The 20869-nt window shown below is 36.4% G+C and overlaps 1 protein-coding gene across 1 annotated transcript in view; it reads left to right on the top strand.

The window, feature by feature from the left end:
- Positions 1-20869, top strand: part of LOC107555981 (kinesin-like protein KIF21B) — a 104770-nt gene that overhangs the window by 31719 nt on the left and 52182 nt on the right. The window contains exons 2-9 of the mRNA XM_016238946.1: positions 1114-1336; positions 1902-2084; positions 10547-10696; positions 12879-13010; positions 13390-13557; positions 14649-14816; positions 17481-17612; positions 17992-18159. Of these exons, the coding sequence (XP_016094432.1) occupies positions 1114-1336; positions 1902-2084; positions 10547-10696; positions 12879-13010; positions 13390-13557; positions 14649-14816; positions 17481-17612; positions 17992-18159 (1324 nt within the window). The remainder of the gene's footprint in view (positions 1-1113; positions 1337-1901; positions 2085-10546; positions 10697-12878; positions 13011-13389; positions 13558-14648; positions 14817-17480; positions 17613-17991; positions 18160-20869) is intronic.

Below are 20869 nucleotides of genomic sequence, written 5' to 3'. Positions count from 1 at the left end.
CTTGTGATTTTAAATTATGCTGCGCTTTATGCATTTGCCCACTGCCATATTCATGTCATTTTCACTGTGTACTGTATGTAAAATGAGTGTTACCTTGGCTTTATTTAAAAAAATATGATTCCCAATGCACACAAACTTCCCAGATTACTTAGTGCCCTGTTGGTTACAGCATTTACTTTCTTTTTAATTATATTTTTATTAAATATTTATTTATTTGTGAAAAATACTTTGTCATCTAAAGTATAAGTATGTTTATTTAACACCATTTATTTTTTTAATCAATTTTCAAATGTCTTAAATATTAATTAAAATAAATAAAATTATATCGGCCATCAGCCTCCCTGCTTTCCAAGATATCGTCATCGGCTGTCAAAAAACCAATATCGGTCGACCACTAATATATTAGAAGTAAAACTGCTCTGTGTGGTGAAAATTATGCCACAACTGTTGGACAGTTGTATTTTTTTAATCGTTTAAGTAGATTTCACTTTAAAGTAAAAAATCAATTTAAAATATATTTTAATGTTTTGCTTGGTCGTTCTTTGTTTAAATTATGATACTTTTAAGCATGTATTTATTTTTTTTTATGGATTTTCCTAGTATAAGATTGAAAGTCTCTGTTCAGGACAAGAGTAAAACAATCAAATCTATTAATAAAAACCCTTTATTTAACACAAGGGTTATCTCAAAATTGTAATACAAACAAACAAAAAAAGAAGATTTAGAGTTCCCTGCTAGTAGATTTTTTTTGTTAACAAAATTTAATGAAAGCTCTTAATTACATGGGGAAACATTTGAGCTGTCTAGTATAGTTTGGTAGCTACTTTATGTATTTCTGTCTTTATCTGTCTATTCATATTTCTTTTATTTTATTTTTCTCCCTCTTGATAATGTCGTCATTTCAGATCAAATTTAAAATCCTGTTTTATTAGACGTAAGAGTTGGCTAGCTGTCCAGTCAACTTTTTAAACATTGAACCATTCATTTCTTTGAATTTAGTAGATTCTGTGGCAGAGCAGATTGTCAAACATGACTTGAATGCAGCATTTGTCCACGATTCTTTGCCTTTGTTAAAGTGTTGTCAATTTTTTAATCTTTTGTTCTTTTCATCAGGATCCGGCCGCAGATGGCAAAGGAAAAGATTGAGGGATGTCACATCTGCACCTCCGTTACTCCCGGGGAGCCCCAGGTGCTCTTGGGTAAAGACAAGGCCTTTACGTATGACTTTGTGTTTGACTTGGACGCTCGGCAACATCAGATCTACAGCGCCTGTGTTCACAAGCTGGTTGAAGGCTGCTTCGAGGGATACAACGCAACTGTCTTCGCTTACGGACAAGTAAGATCTACCACGCTTGTCTACACTTGGACAACTGATAAAATGACATTTACACTGATTGTGAACCAGAAATGGCAGATGAGTTTGTGTCGATGATAGCGGTCATTTGTTTTCTGCATTTACACCAAAACTCACGTTATCATCATTGACACAGTTTACACTTCTCAGCAGGTCTCTTATTTATATTATGCTTTCACTGTGTTAGTTTTAATGAAAGTATCATAGAAATCACACTGCAATAAGGAGATCCTTGCATCATGTGTTTAGTAGACATGACTGTGTTTAGCTGCAGTGAAACCTTTGATACAGTGGGATTTGATCCTGATTAGTTAATCTTAGCAGCTGTTATAGTAAAAACAGTAACAGTAACAGTCCACATGTGTGACTCATTTCATATGCAAAGATTTTAGCCAATCACAGCATTTCAAAAATGCATTTCATTGTGTGAAATTTCACTTGTGTGTTGTTGTGTATGATTGTATATTGAATGTTAGCATTGTATTCATTTTCATTCTTCATTGTGCATTGTAATGGGTTTTGTGCATGTTTTTGATGTTTGTTGCAGACCGGTTCAGGAAAGACCTACACCATGGGCACTGGCTTTGATGTAACCATGTCGGAGGAAGAGCAGGGCATCGTCCCACGGGCCGTGCAACATCTCTTCCAGGGCATCCAGAAACGCAGACTAGAGACACAGAGCGCCGGCATGCCCCTGCCAGAATTCAAAGTCAGCGCCCAGTTCCTGGAGGTGAGACTTCATCAAATATAGACCCTTTTTTTATTTATTTTTTTTGGTAGTTTTGCTGCCATTTATAGAGCCCTATGAAATCAGTTTAGTTTTTTTTTTCCCAAATTGGGGTTTGTTTTTTTTCTAAAAGCTGTTTTTTTCCAATTAAATTTTTCTGGATTCTGTTTTTTTCTTTTCTTTCCCCGTTTGAATTTTTCTACATTCTTTTAATGGTTAAACTACATTATAGTAATCAAAATTAAAGTTTAATTAATTTAAATCATGAATCGTGTCCAATTTTTTAAAAAGTTTAACAAAAGCAATACTTTTAAGACTCTTATTGTTATTTAATACTAATTGTTTTTGTCAAATTCTGTTTTATTTTGACCAAATTCTGTGTTTTATGTTTTACTTTTTCTGGATTCTGTGATGGTTCAATTAAATTGTAATAATAAAAAAGCATGTCTAATCAATTGAATTTATAAAAACGACTTAATGTATTACATTTTTTACAACAATAAGGCCCCATGATTTTTTTTTTGTCATAAATTCTGTGTATTTAATTTTTTTTGATAATCAAATTAAATCAAAATATTGATATATATATATAGTAATGAAAAAATAAGCTTTTAATAAAGTGAAAATGAAACGAAACCTTAATTTTTTTGCCAAACAAAGTGCTGTACAAATATAACAGATGTTTTGAAATTAAAGAACAATTGTGTGATTTATTTCTCAAAATAGTGTTGTAATAATTTTATAATTTGTATTATTAGTACCTTGAGATGTATATTCAACTGTCAAAAACTAATAGGCCTATATTTCTGTCACAATTTCAAGTTAAACCGAACTTTTATTTTTATGGGTTGCCATGATTATAGTTGAATTGCATTGAAAAAAAAAATTGTGTAGGATTTACTTGGAAACAATTGTCAAACAATTTTTTTTTATCAATTTTGCTAGTAAATTTCACTAGACACGATACGTATCACGATACAGAGACGACAAAGTGCTGTACAAATATAACAGATGTTTTGAAATTAAAGAACAATTGTGTGATTTATTTCTCAAAATAGTGTTGTAATAATTTTATAATTTGTATTATTAGTACCTTGAGATGTATATTCAACTGTCAAAAACTGTGTAGGATTTACTTGGAAACAATTGTCAAACAATTTTTTTTTATCAATTTTGCTAGTAAATTTCACTAGACACGATACGTATCACGATACAGAGACCACGGTACGATACATATCACGATACAGGACTGCACTGAATTTCACCTCAGCAGAATTTAGTGAAACAGCTGTTTATTAAACACTGCTTACTATAGTGCCATTTCTAACTATTGGCAGAGCAGGCAGCTGACCTCCTGCATTATGAAGGGCCTTCATAACTGTACCACGGTACAATATAGGTAATGGCATAAGTTTCATGTTTACATTGAGCACTCCCCACCATGTACAATATTCTGATTGTTTGCATCTTGTTTTTAAGCCCATAAATAATAATGTACTCGTTCTAATAAATTTATATTATAATGTACTCACTCTAATATATAAAAAAATCATATTTACATTGCTGGTAGGTTATCATTGCACAAATTAACACGCTCTCTACATTTAAAAAATAAAAGTAAAAATGAGAAGAGTTCTAAACTAATGCGCTGTCTTTTCACTGTATCTAACGCGCACACACACACACTCAGTCACTCACACAGATCACGTTGCGGCCGGACTCAGACATTCAGGAACAAACTTGCCAGGTTGACAAAGATAAGTAGCACACTTAGCAGATATTTCCATATTGTGTAAGTGGGAAACTCTGTTTCAGGGATTGCGTCTCTTTATATCAAGCAACTCGGTTTTGTTCCTCTGTGGCTAGATTAAACCTAGCCTATATATTATGCTCTATTCATTATTTTTTAGAAACCTCGCACTTTTCCACTCCGTTTTAAACGCTGCTCTTGTATTCAAATTAAGCGTGGTCCACTGCTGCACACGTGCCACAATATCGATACAGGGACAGCTGTATCGATATTAGTATCGTCAAATCTCTGTGACGATACATCGATACGACGATACGAACACAGCACTAATATTTATGACGATATAGAAAAAAATATGGAACAATATTTTATTGGTGATTGCAGCTGGCAGGCAGCAGCATTTATTAGTACAAACACAGTGAAGGGCATTTTCCATCCTTTTCCAATGAGCTACTGTCATTGATGACAGACTACCTGATTCCAAGTGTAAATCTATTGTCATAAGGTGGCAGAAGCAGCATTATAGTGCAATAGTAGTGACCAGTGTTGGGTAAGTTACTTTAAAAAAAGTTACTAGTTACTTCTCACAAATAGTAACTGAGTTACATCATTATAAAAGTAACCAATTACCACGGAAAGTAACTATTGCATTACTTAAAAAAAAATAAAAATAAAAAAAAAATAAAAAAGTTCAAAAATATCAAATAACTTAGGGACAGCTGTATCGATATTAGTATCGTCAAATCTCTGTGACGATACATCGATACGACGATACGAACACAGCACTAATATTTATGACGATATAGAAAAAAATATGGAACAATATTTTATTGGTGATTGCAGCTGGCAGGCAGCAGCATTTATTAGGACAAACACAGTGAAGGGCATTTTCCATCCTTTTCCAATGAGCTACTGTCATTGATGACAGACTACCTGATTCCAAGTGTAAATCTATTGTCATAAGGTGGCAGAAGCAGCATTATAGTGCAATAGTAGTGACCAGTGTTGGGTAAGTTACTTTAAAAAAAGTTACTAGTTACTTCTCACAAATAGTAACTGAGTTACATCATTATAAAAGTAACCAATTACCAGGGAAAGTAACTATTGCATTACTTAAAAAAAATAAAAAAAATAAATAAAAATAAAAAAGTTCAAAAATATCAAATAACTTACTCCAATATTAAATGTTAAATGAATGAAATGGACACTACATGGAATAAATTATGTTTAAACATTGTACACTAACACAAAACAACAATTTAAAAATACTTATTTAACACTGAACGCTTTTTAACATTCTAGCAGACATTATACCAACAAAGCACAATTTAACTTAAAATTAATAAGTTAGTAAAATAATATTTTGTGGCCATTTTTGAGACCCCCTTCTTGAATCCGGCATGCAAATAAATGCAGCCTTTCTGAGCAGAAGCACATTCTTTTAAAACATTAGAAAATATTACAGGTCCCAATTTGAACACTATGTGTGAATGTTATAATAAATGTATTAACAGAGCTGTTGTAATTATCATTATTATTGTCTTACTTTTTAATTTTATTTAACAGAACAACACAAATTACATTTATAAATGTTGATGGAGCTTTTATTTTGATGGAAACCTGCAGGAAGTCCTCAGTGCTTCTTTTTGTTGACAGCACAGCAGATTTATAAATTATTCTCATTACTAATTTGGGAAGATGCACGTATCACATTGTCACATGCCTTGTAAAAATTCATAAAAATGTTACTGAGCAACTGATGAGTAACAGTTTCAGCGCTGATTTCCCTCGCGGTTTGGACTTTGAACCCTGGCTAATGCAGCGCTGTTTGGACACATGCAAACTAGGGATGTAACGGTATGAAAATTTCTTATCACGATTATAGTGACCAAAATGATCACGATTATCAGTATTATCACGGTAATGTTAAAATGTGCTGGAGATGTTCAAAAAGTACTGACACACAAATCGTTTTACATTTAAAATCATCAAACAACAAATAAAATGAGTTTTTGTTTGCATAACTAAAACAATAACATTGCCAATGATGTCCGGATTTTAAACGACAACATGACTGACAAAAGTTTATCTAATAGCATGTTCAAATATCTAATGTAAATGTTCAAATAAAGCTTTGAAAAAGTTTCATAAATGGTAAACCTCACATTTCAGCTTTTAAATAAAGAAAAGGGTCAAGTCAAAATGATAATTGATTAATAAATGATTATATGTATTTATCTGCTCCATAAATAATACTAGATTACCTTATTGTTTAAATGTGTAGAATCCACATAAGCTTGTTTTTCATCAACTGGTCAAAATTTACAGCAGGGCATGCTAATTCAGTCCGTTTTTTTTGATCTACACACCTTTCATTTTTTAAGACTAAAACAAAAGATGGCTTACTTGTTTTTCATCAACTGGTCAAAATTTACAGCAGGGCATGCTAATTCAGTCCGTTTTTTTGATCTACACACCTTTCATTTTTTAAGACTAAAACAAAAGATGGCTTAATTTTTATTCTTAATTAAAAAGCATAACCACAATAAAACAGTAAGATACAATGACAAACTAGCTTATAAAACTTTTATTAAAAAAAAACAAATAAGACGAGGCATGGCATACACCACATGCTGTATTATATACCGACTAATAAATTACAGAACGTTTAGCAAACACTGAGGAATCAAATAAATAAATAAAAGAGAACCTCCGTAGCGTAATGTGAGGTAAACAGCAAAGATAAGATTTTTGAAAACAAAAAGAAAAGTCAAACTAAACTTGCTGTCGGTGACGGTGCTTGCATGTTTTTGTCCCACAAGAATACCAACATGTTCACCTTTGGTTTAAGAAGCGGTCTTTTACTTTACTTTAGCATGAAACCCATCCATCGTTTCCTCAATATTCGTTTGCTGTTTGATGTTTCTCACATGCAACAGAAATGCAGCGCTTATGAGTTAAACAATGCGGTGGTCGCGCCAGTGCGACCGCACACAAAATTTAGTCGCACTGGCAGAAAAAATGATCGCAAAATGCGCCCATTTGATCGCACACTGGAGCCCTATGCAATACAGTATTTATTTATCCTCAGTTGTTCAAATCGCGGTAATCGAATACGGTTATAGTGCTAATTAAAATATGAAACGGTAATACTAACCGTGGGGTGTTTTATCGCGATTTATCGTCAAACCGGTAATCATTACATCCCTAATGCAAACTCATGTGTGTATTAGAAAACATAACGTTCTGCAGTGTATTTAATTCAATATTCGTTTGCTGTTTGATGTTTCTCACATGCAACAGAAATGCAGCGCTTATGAGTTAAACAATGCGGTGGTCGCGCCAGTGCGACCGCACACAAAATTTAGTCGCACTGGCAGAAAAAATGATCGCAAAATGCGCCCATTTGATCGCACACTGGAGCCCTATGCAATACAGTATTTATTTATCCTCAGTTGTTCAAATCGCGGTAATCGAATACGGTTATAGTGCTAATTAAAATATGAAACGGTAATACTAACCGTGGGGTGTTTATCGCGATTTATCGTCAAACCGGTAATCATTACATCCCTAATGCAAACTCGTGTGTGTATTAGAAAACATAACGTTCTGCAGTGTATTTAATTGTTTAAGACCATTTCACAATTTTAATCATCATACAGTAACCAGCAACAATCACCCCTTCCTCTTCTCATCGGAAACATGAGATGCAGTGCTAAACAGTCTCTCGCTGTCTGTGCTTGTAATGTTTTTTTCGTCTTTCTCGGACAGTTTTAAATGCACTGCCGTCATGTTTGCTGCATTAGTGCACCGCCTCTATTTGATCGCGTCACGTCATTGTTCGGTACAATTTATTTGGTCTTTTTGCTTATTCATTGATATCGCGATATGACACTTTTTGATCATGAATAAAGTTTACCAGTGTTATCGTGGACTGTATGATATGGCACACCCCTACTTCCTATCCTTTGACTTGGACTTATTTTGTTTTTCCAGAATAGTAATTAAAAGTCTAAATTGTGAGTAATAAACTCACAAAAAAACTTTAATTATTAATAAATTACTAGTTGCAGTTACTAGTTGTTAAAAAAAAATTGAGATAAAAAGTCGCAATTACCTTATTACATAAGCTTCTATACTTGTTTCTGAGAGAAAAGACTGAAATACTACTACAAACTAGGGGTGCTCCGATTGATCGGCTACCGATCATTATCGGCCGATTATCACGTTGGGATGATTGATCAGCGGTCTCTAAAAGGCCGATCTCAAAAAAATGATCTCAAGCTGATGACGCTGCCGTGAGAGGTTTGGCACAACATGCAGCGGCACCGTCTCAGTCCCTGTCCGGCGTGGGTGAAATAATTATAATGCTGAAGGTGAGGTACTTTGTGAGACGTAATTTCACAAACCGTGTGAGTGAATCACCGCGCGCGCTCTCTTTCTCTCTCAAAATACGCAAATGGCTTCAAATCACCACACATCGCGTCTGTCTATAAGTGAGCTGCACGCTACACAGTTGACACAGGAATTGTCACTTGCACAGTCGAGGTAGTGTCACATCGTCACTAAAGTTTATACAAGTAAAGTAAAGTTTTTGCATTACTTTTTAATTCTTGCCAGTTGTTTAACCATTCAGCGCTCGCGCGCTCTCCTGTAGACCGTGCGCTCATGCACACTTGCAGCGCACACACATAATGCCAGGTTCAAATTACTCTGTCACCCCGTGGGTGAAATAATTATAATGCTGAAGGTGAGGTACTTTGTGAGACGTAATTTCACAAACCGTGTGAGTGAATCACCGCGCGCGCTCTCTTTCTCTCTCAAAATACGCAAATGGCTTCAAATCACCACACATCGCGTCTGTCTATAAGTGAGCTGCACGCTACACAGTTGACACAGGAATTGTCACTTGCACAGTCGAGGTAGTGTCACATCGTCACTAAAGTTTATACAAGTAAAGTAAAGTTTTTGCATTACTTTTTAATTCTTGCCAGTTGTTTAACCATTCAGCGCTCGCGCGCTCTCCTGTAGACCGTGCGCTCATGCACACTTGCAGCGCACACACATAATGCCAGGTTCACATTACTCTGTTTGCAGTGCGTGGTATGTGGTGCGTATTTTTTCCGCGCTCGTGTTAACGGATTAAAGCATTCACACTGCACACGGCAGTGCGTTCAGGAGCGTTGCGTCTGCAGCAGTGCAGAGATCGTTTCCGCACCGAGTCCATTTTCGCTGTGATGCACGCGCTGAATTCAAGTGACAGCACATTGTTAGCAGTACAAACTGTATGAAAACGAAAATGTAATATAATTAAAGTATACTGTCTTTCATAGTCAACACATATGGCTTGTTGGCTAGTTTTAAAGGAAAAGATAAACAAGGCAATAATAGATGGCACTCGTGGAGGTAGGAAAACAAAGTTCTTTACTTTTGCATTGAAATCTTTATTACAAGCAATCCTGCAGTTCATAAAGGCAGCAGAACTGACTATTTCTGTCAATGGTAAGTTTGTGATAACGTAAGAAAAGTAGTTTAAATGTTTTGCCACTGGCTTGAGCAACTTAATATATAAATCTAGAATTAAAGGCAAAAGTAAAAAGCATTGAATGATGTGTTGCTTATATTTATTGTGTTTAAACAGGTCTGTAAAAGATTGTATTACTGTACTGTGTAAAAAAAGAATTGCAATGCTGAAAAAGCATTTTCAGTGACGATGTTTGGATTTGAAATCAAAATAATGGAATGATTATAATGTTGGAATAAATGTTGTGTTTGTGGTAAACAGCCACGGATCAGTAGCGGACTCCTGTGTGAAACCTGCTACCCCTCTCACAAGAGACACATAAGAGGATAATTCCCCCCATTTTCAAAAATGAAATTCAGGCCCTGAATAAATGTCTAAAAATCCTGATTGAAGTATCACTATAAGTAGTTATAAATTATAAAAAGAAGGCTTTAAAAAGATCTGTATCGGTGATCGGTATCGGCAGATACTGCTTTCTGTGATCGGCCTCAAAAATCATGATCGGAGCACCCCCTACTACAAACCTACTGTTTTATTTACAACTTCATAAACTTTTTTCTGCAGTGTGTATTGGGCTGGCAGGCTGCGCAGACAGCAGTGTAGCTGTAAACCGATTAGCCCCTTCCTCGTGTAAAGTCCCGGCCTAGGTAATGAGTTTAAACCTGTAACGGGGCGTTTTAACGATCTGTGCTGCTTGCTGTCTGGCACAGGCTGCTGTTTGTTCAGCAGATTCACGGCTCGCCGTGGGGAATAACTCCACAGATTTGTCTCAAGTTCTGCGGCTGTGAACAGTCACCGTCCCTTGGGGCGGCTTTAATAGGGCATTAAAGTGCCCTTATTTCATTAGTCTTGTCCTTTCCAGAACTCCTTTGTGCACTTTGTGCATTGTTTTTCTATGTTAGCAGTTTGATTGATTGTTTTGAACCCTAAATTGATTTTATCAAGTCCCTCTGTGTCACTTCCTCAAGTGAGGGACGCTGGGAAAAGCCCTGTCCACTTGTTTTTCTTTTTTCATTTTCTCTTCAGTTGTAGTTTTGCTCATGAGTTATGTTACCATTATTTATCATTGGCTTGTCCATCAGCTTGTGTGGTCTCTGGGATTCCCGAGGTCGAACATGCACGGCTCTGGCCTATTGGCCTCTTTGACCTGTGCCCTCTGAAGGTCACTGAGTGTGTGTATTTGTCTTGCAGCTCTATAACGAGGAGATCCTGGACCTGTTCGACAGCACACGTGACCCTGAGGCTCGAGGCCGGAAGTCCAACATTAAGATCCATGAGGATGGGAGCGGAGGCATCTACACCACAGGAGTGACCTCACGACTGGTCAGCTCAGAGGAGGAGGTCAGATATCTGCCTGGGTTATTTACTGGAGTCATTTGAAGTCAGAATGACATTGACATTAATTGCTTAGATGCTCTTGGTATTATTCTGCATGATTCATCTAAAAATAGTGTTTTGTATTAAATGATCATTTAATAAAAAGGTCATTTGCTACAAGACCGTTGAGCTAATTACATTCAAGCCAACAATAAATGTAGAGAAAACAGCAGCATTTATAACACCGCATGAATATAATATATTGTACGTTAATGTTAATAATGTTATATATTTTTTTGTATATCACGACACTGTTATTGCAACAAAAAGAGATGTGTATCTGTGCATGGAGGAGTAATAATAATAATAATAATAATAGTAGTATATTAAATGTTGTTGTTGATCATATGCAACATTAAACATAATATAAATAGTATTATTAATAATAATAATAATATTATTATTATTATAATGTGGATAATAATAATAATAGTTTATTAAATGTTGTTGTTGTTGTTGATCATATGCAACGTTATAATAGAAATATTATTATTATTATTATTATTATTATTATTAGTTTGTATGTTAATTCAATGTGTTAATTAATAATTATTATAATTATACTTATTGAATAACAATAATAACAATACTTTATTATTATAATGACATATATGAATATATCTTTCTTCTATATCATATATAGATGATGATGATGATAATAATATTATTAGTTTGTATTAGGGATGCACCGATATGAAAATTTTGGCCGATACCGATAACCGATTATTCTTTATTTTTGAAAGCCGATAACCGATATGTTGGCCGATAAATCTATATCCAAATTGTTATATACTTTTTGAGAGCCTGATTACAAAAAAGGTCTCATCATTAAAAGCCACATCCCAAACACTTCAACATAAGCAGCCTAGTTTGAACGAAACGCATTCTATATGAGATAAATCAGATATACATCAAATAAACACAATATTACAATGTACAATTGCACAAAAGGCTGCAAACGAACAGCGCGCATCTGAAGTGTCTCTGAAGGAAATAATGCATTATTTATCGGCTTTAAGATATCGGCCAAATTTTCTTATCAGGCCGATACCGATAACAGAAAAAATGAGCCGATATGGGCCGATACCGATATGGTGGCCGATATATCGTGCATCCCTAGTTTGTATATTGTATTAAATAATACTACTACTACTAATAATAATTATTATCATTATTATGACATATGAATATTTCTTCTGTATTATATATAAATGTTTATAATAATGTTCTCATTAGAATGTTATATACATGACATTCCCAATCATAGTTATTAATGTTGTGCACTGCTGTTTGGGCTGCGTGTGCTGAGCTAAAGATGATCACCGGTAAACTGAAGCGCTCTTTTTAACTTAACCAAACGCATTCTATATGAGATAAATCAGATATACATCAAATAAACACAATATTACAATGTACAATTGCACAAAAGGCTGCAAACGAACAGCGCGCATCTGAAGTGTCTCTGAAGGAAATAATGCATTATTTATCGGCTTTAAGATATCGGCCAAATTTTCTTATCAGGCCGATACCGATAACAGAAAAAATGAGCCGATATGGGCCGATACCGATATGGTGGCCGATATATCGTGCATCCCTAGTTTGTATATTGTATTAAATAATACTACTACTACTAATAATAATTATTATCATTATTATGACATATGAATATTTCTTCTGTATTATATATAAATGTTGTTGTTAATAATAATACGTTTGTGCATTGTATTTAATAATAATAATAATTATGATTATATAATATGAATATTTCTTTATTTTGTATTATATGTAAATGTTGTTGTTAATAATAATAATAATAATAATAATAATTATTATTATTATTAAAACGTGCAGTTTTTGCAGAGTGCAATGTTATATAAACACTAGGGGAAAAAAAGTAGCTTGTTGCTGGAGAAGCTACATTGTTTTGACAACAGCTACTGTCACAGTTCCACCCTACATTATTTCTCATTGATTGTTTGTTTTCACTCAGAAACGTGACAGATGATGAAAGTGAAATGCTTTGTGAATGTAATTCTATTGTTGACTTCATGTTTATTTGCTTTAAATGGCTCTTATTACTTGATGACTTGAGTACAACAGAAAGCTTTAGTGAGTATAATAACAGTACTGCATGCTTTCTCCTCAGATGCTGCAGTGTCTGAAGCTGGGCGCTCTTTCCCGCACCACCGCCAGCACGCAGATGAACGCCCAGAGCTCTCGCTCTCATGCCATCTTCACCATCCACCTCTGCCAGATGAGAGTCTGCCCGCAGCCACAGGTACGGCACATCAACTCATCAGTCAGGAGCCGCTTTAGATGCTCACAGTGATGCCAACAACACCTGACAACACGCGTGAATATTCATTAAAACTGCATGCATCATGTTGAGAGCTATAATCCTAAACTACTGGATAAAGCCATTAACAAGTTTAAGCAGGTCGCAAGTTTTAAAATATTAAAATTCATAGAGCTCAGACTGCTGCGGTACAAAACAGAGCAATTATATAAAACCACTGGCATTAGAAACATCAACACTGAACATGTCAGTGCACATTGAAAATGCAGGAACGATGAAGGTTGTGCACATAATTTTGCATTTGTAATTTAAGATGCTTGTGTTAGTGACTTAAAGCTGCAGTTGTTTCTTACTCTTCCAGGTGAACGGAGAGATGAACGGTGTGTCTGATGGCTCCATCTCTCAGCCCGAGTATGAGACGCTCACTGCTAAGTTTCACTTTGTGGACCTGGCTGGATCAGAGCGGCTCAAGCGCACGGGAGCCACAGGAGAGAGAGCGAGAGAGGGCATCTCTATCAACTGTGGCCTGGTACGTGTGGTATTCAGACTACAGGGGCTTTCACACCGGGTTAGTTTTAGAAACTAGGAACTGGCCAACAGAACGGCCCCCTGACGGCTACATTTTCCCCTAGGGCCATTTTAAGGGGATTTGCATTACCCTGTTGATCAAGACACAATGCTTTGCTGTGTTTTGACGAAATAATACTTTTATTCAGAAATTATGTGTTAAACATATACAAAATTATAGTAAAGGCTTATATTGTTAGAAAAGATTTCTATTTTGAATAAATGCTGTTCCTGAAAAAGTATCTCAGGTTCCAAAAAAATATTAAACCGCAAAAACGGTTTCAAACATTGATAATAAATCAGCATAATTAGAGTGATTTCTAAGGATCGTGTGACTAGAGACTGGAGTAATGATGCTGAAAATTCAGCTTTGCAGCACAGGAATAAATTGTATTTAAAGTATACTAAAAATAGAAAACCACTATTTTAAATTGTAATAATATTTCACAATATAAATTTTTTCTGTATTTTTGATCAAATAAATGCAGTCTTGATGAGCATGCGACGACTTTAAAAAAAAAAACAATCAAATACTAAAATCTTACTTATCCCAGACTTTTGAATGTCAGCTGTGTATGTGTGCTTATATATACTGTACATGTGTGTGTGTATGTGTATATATATAGGGCGTAGTTTTGATTGGGGGGTGGGGTGGGGGATGGTTTGAAGTGTGAACTGTTTTAGTAGAGACCCGGGTCATGATCACTCATAAGGTTTATTTATTTGTTTGATTGCTTTTATATATATATTTTTGTGAAATTTAAAACTGCATGCATCATGTTGAGAGCTATAATCCTAAACTACTGGATAAAGCCATTAACAAGTTTAAGCAGGTCGCAAGTTTTAAAATATTAAAATTCATAGAGCTCAGACTGCTGCGGTACAAAACAGAGCAATTATATAAAACCACTGGCATTAGAAACATCAACACTGAACATGTCAGTGCACATTGAAAATGCAGGAACGATGAAGGTTGTGCACATAATTTTGCATTTGTAATTTAAGATGCTTGTGTTAGTGACTTAAAGCTGCAGTTGTTTCTTACTCTTCCAGGTGAACGGAGAGATGAACGGTGTGTCTGATGGCTCCATCTCTCAGCCCGAGTATGAGACGCTCACTGCTAAGTTTCACTTTGTGGACCTGGCTGGATCAGAGCGGCTCAAGCGCACAGGAGCCACAGGAGAGAGAGCGAGAGAGGGCATCTCTATCAACTGTGGCCTGGTACGTGTGGTATTCAGACTACAGGGGCTTTCACACCGGGTTAGTTTTAGAAACTAGGAACTGGCCAACAGGACGGCCCCCTGACGGCTACATTTTCCCCTAGGGCCATTTTAAGGGGATTTGCATTACCCTGTTGATCAAGACACAATGCTTTGCTGTGTTTTGACGAAATAATACTTTTATTCAGAAATTATGTGTTAAACATATACAAAATTATAGTAAAGGCTTATATTGTTAGAAAAGATTTCTATTTTGAATAAATGCTGTTCCTGAAAAAGTATCTCAGGTTCCAAAAAAATATTAAACCGCAAAAACGGTTTCAAACATTGATAATAAATCAGCATAATTAGAGTGATTTCTAAGGATCGTGTGACTAGAGACTGGAGTAATGATGCTGAAAATTCAGCTTTGCAGCACAGGAATAAATTGTATTTAAAGTATACTAAAAATAGAAAAACACTATTTTAAATTGTAATAATATTTCACAATATAAATTTTTTCTGTATTTTTGATCAAATAAATGCAGTCTTGATGAGCATGCGACGACTTTAAAAAAAAAACAATCAAATACTAAAATCTTACTTATCCCAGACTTTTGAATGTCAGCTGTGTATGTGTGCTTATATATACTGTACATGTGTGTGTGTATGTGTATATATATAGGGCGTAGTTTTGATTGGGGGGAGGGGTGGGGGATGGTTTGAAGTGTGAACTGGTTTAGTAGAGACCCGGGTCATGATCACTCATAAGGTTTATTTATTTGTTTGATTGCTTTTATATATATATTTTTGTGAAATGGTCTTTTGTGCTATCATCTATGCAAAGTTGGTTGATAATATAACTGCAATAAAGTAACATCCTAGTTATGATAATTACTTGTTTACATAGGATATATACGCTCACCGGCCATTTTATTAGGTACACCTGTTCAATTGCTTGGTAACACAAATTGCTAATCAGCCAATTACCTAGTCACACGATCCTTAGAAATCACTCTAATTATGCTGATTTATTATCAATGTTTGAAACCGTTTTTGCGGTTTAATATTTTTTTGGAACCTGAGATACTTTTTCAGGAACAGCATTTATTCAAAATAGAAATCTTTTCTAACAATATAAGCCTTTACTATAATTTTTTATATGTTTAACACATAATTTCTGAATAAAAGTATTATTTCGTCAAAACACAGCAAAGCATTGTGTCTTGATCAACAGGGTAATGCAAATCCCCTTAAAATGGCCCTAGGGGAAAATGTAGCCGTCAGGGGGCCGTCCTGTTGGCCAGTTCCTAGTTTCTAAAACTAACCCGGTGTGAAAGCCCCTGTAGTCTGAATACCACACGTACCAGGCCACAGTTGATAGAGATGCCCTCTCTCGCTCTCTCTCCTGTGGCTCCTGTGCGCTTGAGCCGCTCTGATCCAGCCAGGTCCACAAAGTGAAACTTAGCAGTGAGCGTCTCATACTCGGGCTGAGAGATGGAGCCATCAGACACACCGTTCATCTCTCCGTTCACCTGGAAGAGTAAGAAACAACTGCAGCTTTAAGTCACTAACACAAGCATCTTAAATTACAAATGCAAAATTATGTGCACAACCTTCATCGTTCCTGCATTTTCAATGTGCACTGACATGTTCAGTGTTGATGTTTCTAATGCCAGTGGTTTTATATAATTGCTCTGTTTTGTACCGCAGCAGTCTGAGCTCTATGAATTTTAATATTTTAAAACTTGCGACCTGCTTAAACTTGTTAATGGCTTTATCCAGTAGTTTAGGATTATAGCTCTCAACATGATGCATGCAGTTTTAATGAATATTCACGCGTGTTGTCAGGTGTTGTTGGCATCACTGTGAGCATCTAAAGCGGCTCCTGACTGATGAGTTGATGTGCCGTACCTGTGGCTGCGGGCAGACTCTCATCTGGCAGAGGTGGATGGTGAAGATGGCATGAGAGCGAGAGCTCTGGGCGTTCATCTGCGTGCTGGCGGTGGTGCGGGAAAGAGCGCCCAGCTTCAGACACTGCAGCATCTGAGGAGAAAGCATGCAGTACTGTTATTATACTCACTAAAGCTTTCTGTTGTACTCAAGTCATCAAGTAATAAGAGCCATTTAAAGCAAATAAACATGAAGTCAACAATAGAATTACATTCACAAAGCATTTCACTTTCATCATCTGTCACGTTTCTGAGTGAAAACAAACAATCAATGAGAAATAATGTAGGGTGGAACTGTGACAGTAGCTGTTGTCAAAACAATGTAGCTTCTCCAGCAACAAGCTACTTTTTTTCCCCTAGTGTTTATATAACATTGCACTCTGCAAAAACTGCACGTTTTAATAATAATAATAATTATTATTATTATTAAAACGTGCAGTTTTTGCAGAGTGCAATGTTATATAAACACTAGGGGAAAAAAAGTAGCTTGTTGCTGGAGAAGCTACATTGTTTTGACAACAGCTACTGTCACAGTTCCACCCTACATTATTTCTCATTGATTGTTTGTTTTCACTCAGAAACGTGACAGATGATGAAAGTGAAATGCTTTGTGAATGTAATTCTATTGTTGACTTCATGTTTATTTGCTTTAAATGGCTCTTATTACTTGATGACTTGAGTACAACAGAAAGCTTTAGTGAGTATAATAACAGTACTGCATGCTTTCTCCTCAGATGCTGCAGTGTCTGAAGCTGGGCGCTCTTTCCCGCACCACCGCCAGCACGCAGATGAACGCCCAGAGCTCTCGCTCTCATGCCATCTTCACCATCCACCTCTGCCAGATGAGAGTCTGCCCGCAGCCACAGGTACGGCACATCAACTCATCAGTCAGGAGCCGCTTTAGATGCTCACAGTGATGCCAACAACACCTGACAACACGCGTGAATATTCATTAAAACTGCATGCATCATGTTGAGAGCTATAATCCTAAACTACTGGATAAAGCCATTAACAAGTTTAAGCAGGTCGCAAGTTTTAAAATATTAAAATTCATAGAGCTCAGACTGCTGCGGTACAAAACAGAGCAATTATATAAAACCACTGGCATTAGAAACATCAACACTGAACATGTCAGTGCACATTGAAAATGCAGGAACGATGAAGGTTGTGCACATAATTTTGCATTTGTAATTTAAGATGCTTGTGTTAGTGACTTAAAGCTGCAGTTGTTTCTTACTCTTCCAGGTGAACGGAGAGATGAACGGTGTGTCTGATGGCTCCATCTCTCAGCCCGAGTATGAGACGCTCACTGCTAAGTTTCACTTTGTGGACCTGGCTGGATCAGAGCGGCTCAAGCGCACAGGAGCCACAGGAGAGAGAGCGAGAGAGGGCATCTCTATCAACTGTGGCCTGGTACGTGTGGTATTCAGACTACAGGGGCTTTCACACCGGGTTAGTTTTAGAAACTAGGAACTGGCCAACAGGACGGCCCCCTGACGGCTACATTTTCCCCTAGGGCCATTTTAAGGGGATTTGCATTACCCTGTTGATCAAGACACAATGCTTTGCTGTGTTTTGACGAAATAATACTTTTATTCAGAAATTATGTGTTAAACATATACAAAATTATAGTAAAGGCTTATATTGTTAGAAAAGATTTCTATTTTGAATAAATGCTGTTCCTGAAAAAGTATCTCAGGTTCCAAAAAAATATTAAACCGCAAAAACGGTTTCAAACATTGATAATAAATCAGCATAATTAGAGTGATTTCTAAGGATCGTGTGACTAGAGACTGGAGTAATGATGCTGAAAATTCAGCTTTGCAGCACAGGAATAAATTGTATTTAAAGTATACTAAAAATAGAAAACCACTATTTTAAATTGTAATAATATTTCACAATATAAATTTTTTCTGTATTTTTGATCAAATAAATGCAGTCTTGATGAGCATGCGACGACTTTAAAAAAAAAAACAATCAAATACTAAAATCTTACTTATCCCAGACTTTTGAATGTCAGCTGTGTATGTGTGCTTATATATACTGTACATGTGTGTGTGTATGTGTATATATATAGGGCGTAGTTTTGATTGGGGGGTGGGGTGGGGGATGGTTTGAAGTGTGAACTGTTTTAGTAGAGACCCGGGTCATGATCACTCATAAGGTTTATTTATTTGTTTGATTGCTTTTATATATATATTTTTGTGAAATGGTCTTTTGTGCTATCATCTATGCAAAGTTGGTTGATAATATAACTGCAATAAAGTAACATCCTAGTTATGATAATTACTTGTTTACATAGGATATATACGCTCACCGGCCATTTTATTAGGTACACCTGTTCAATTGCTTGGTAACACAAATTGCTAATCAGCCAATTACATGCAGCAACTCAATGCATTTAGGCATCTAGATGGGGTGAAGACAACTTGAAGTTCAAACCGGGCATCAGAATGGGGAAGAAAGGGGATTTAAGTGACTTTGAACGTGGAATGGTTGTTGGTGCCAGACGGGCTGGTCTGAGTATTTCAAAAACTGCAGATCTACTGGGATTTTCACGCACAACCATCTCTAGGGTTTACAGAGAATGGTCTGAAAAAGAGAAAATATCCAGTGAGCGGCAGTTGTGTGGACGAAAATGCCTTGTTGATGTCAGAGCTCAGAGGAGAATGGGCAGACTGGTTAGTAGGGATGGGCGATATGGACTTTAAAATATATCATGATATTTCTGGTATTTATTACGATAACGATATCAGTGGTGATAATTCAGGGAATCCTGTTTCTTTAGAGAAAAGTATTATCTTTCCTATTTTTACCCAAACTAGGGTGTTGTGATCATTGAGTACACACGTAATGTAAAGACTGTTTTAATTCATACTGGAAGCCGGAGGGCGCTCCGCATATCCATAGCAGAAGAAATACTACTGACGATGCTCCAGGACGGTATCCAGTTATTACTGAATAAAACACACAACAGAGATAGAGACATTTTAACTGATGAAACCCGAGGAAAATAAACATACGATTGCACAAAATATATGGTTTATCGGTGTTCTTCAATCTTGGGTAATTTTTATAAGGAAAGTATATTTATAATGCAATGTTAATCGACATGGCCTTTATCACTGTATATAATACTGTCATTCTGTAATATGAAACCACGTCTGGTCACAAAAATAAGTATTTCAAACACTCGACTACGTTAAGTTAATTTGGAGAAAAAGCATGTCAATAAACGATATCTTTGTTGGACAACAGCTTTGTAAACAGGCTCATACACATGCAAAACTGTATCGCACACATGCTACTGTAGTACATTTATTCAGACCGATTTTTTTGTGCACTGTACAGCCCTAACCAAACCAGTTACAGCTCGAGTTCCTCATTTAGCGATATAGTCTACTCCTCCTCAATTTCACGTCCACCTTCCGCGATGTCGCTCGGCACTTTCGCACACAGAAATATGTCAACAACTAGACTATCGTTATTATCGCGGGAGGACTAATCCTTATCATGGGGAGTTTTATCCAAACGATAAGATATCGCCTATCCCTACTGGTTAGAGATGATAGAAAGGCAACAGTAACTCAAATAACCACTCGTTACAACCAAGGTATGCAGAATACCATCTCTGAACGCACAACACGTCGAACCCTGAAGCAGATGGGCTACAGCAGCAGAAGACCACACCGGGTGCCACTCCTGTCAGCTAAGAACAGGAAACTGAGGCTACAATTCGCACAGGCTCACCAAAATTGGCCAATAGAAGATTGGAAAAATGTTGCCTGGTCTGATGAGTCTCGATTTCTGCTGCGACATTCAGATGGTAGGGTCAGAATTTGGCGTAAAGAATATGAAAGCATGGATCCATCCTGCCTTGTCTCAACGGTTCAGGCTGGTGGTGGTGGTGTAATGGTGTGGGGGATATTTTCTTGGCACACTTTGGGCCCCTTAGTACCAATTGAGCATAGTTTAAACGCCACAAGCCTACCTGAGTATTGTTGCTGACCATGTCCATCCTTTTATGACTACAGTGTATCCATCTTCTGATGGCTACTTCCAGCAGGATAATGCACCATGTCATAAAGCTCAAATCATCTCAGACTGGTTTCTTGAACATGAC

The sequence above is a fragment of the Sinocyclocheilus grahami genome, unplaced genomic scaffold (genome assembly GCF_001515645.1).
Source record: "Sinocyclocheilus grahami isolate Dianchi unplaced genomic scaffold, SAMN03320097.WGS_v1.1 scaffold552.1, whole genome shotgun sequence".
In the NCBI taxonomy this organism is placed as follows: Eukaryota; Metazoa; Chordata; class Actinopteri; order Cypriniformes; family Cyprinidae; genus Sinocyclocheilus; species Sinocyclocheilus grahami.
Note: the sequence above shows the minus strand (reverse complement) of the source record. Positions and strands in the feature narration are given on the sequence as shown.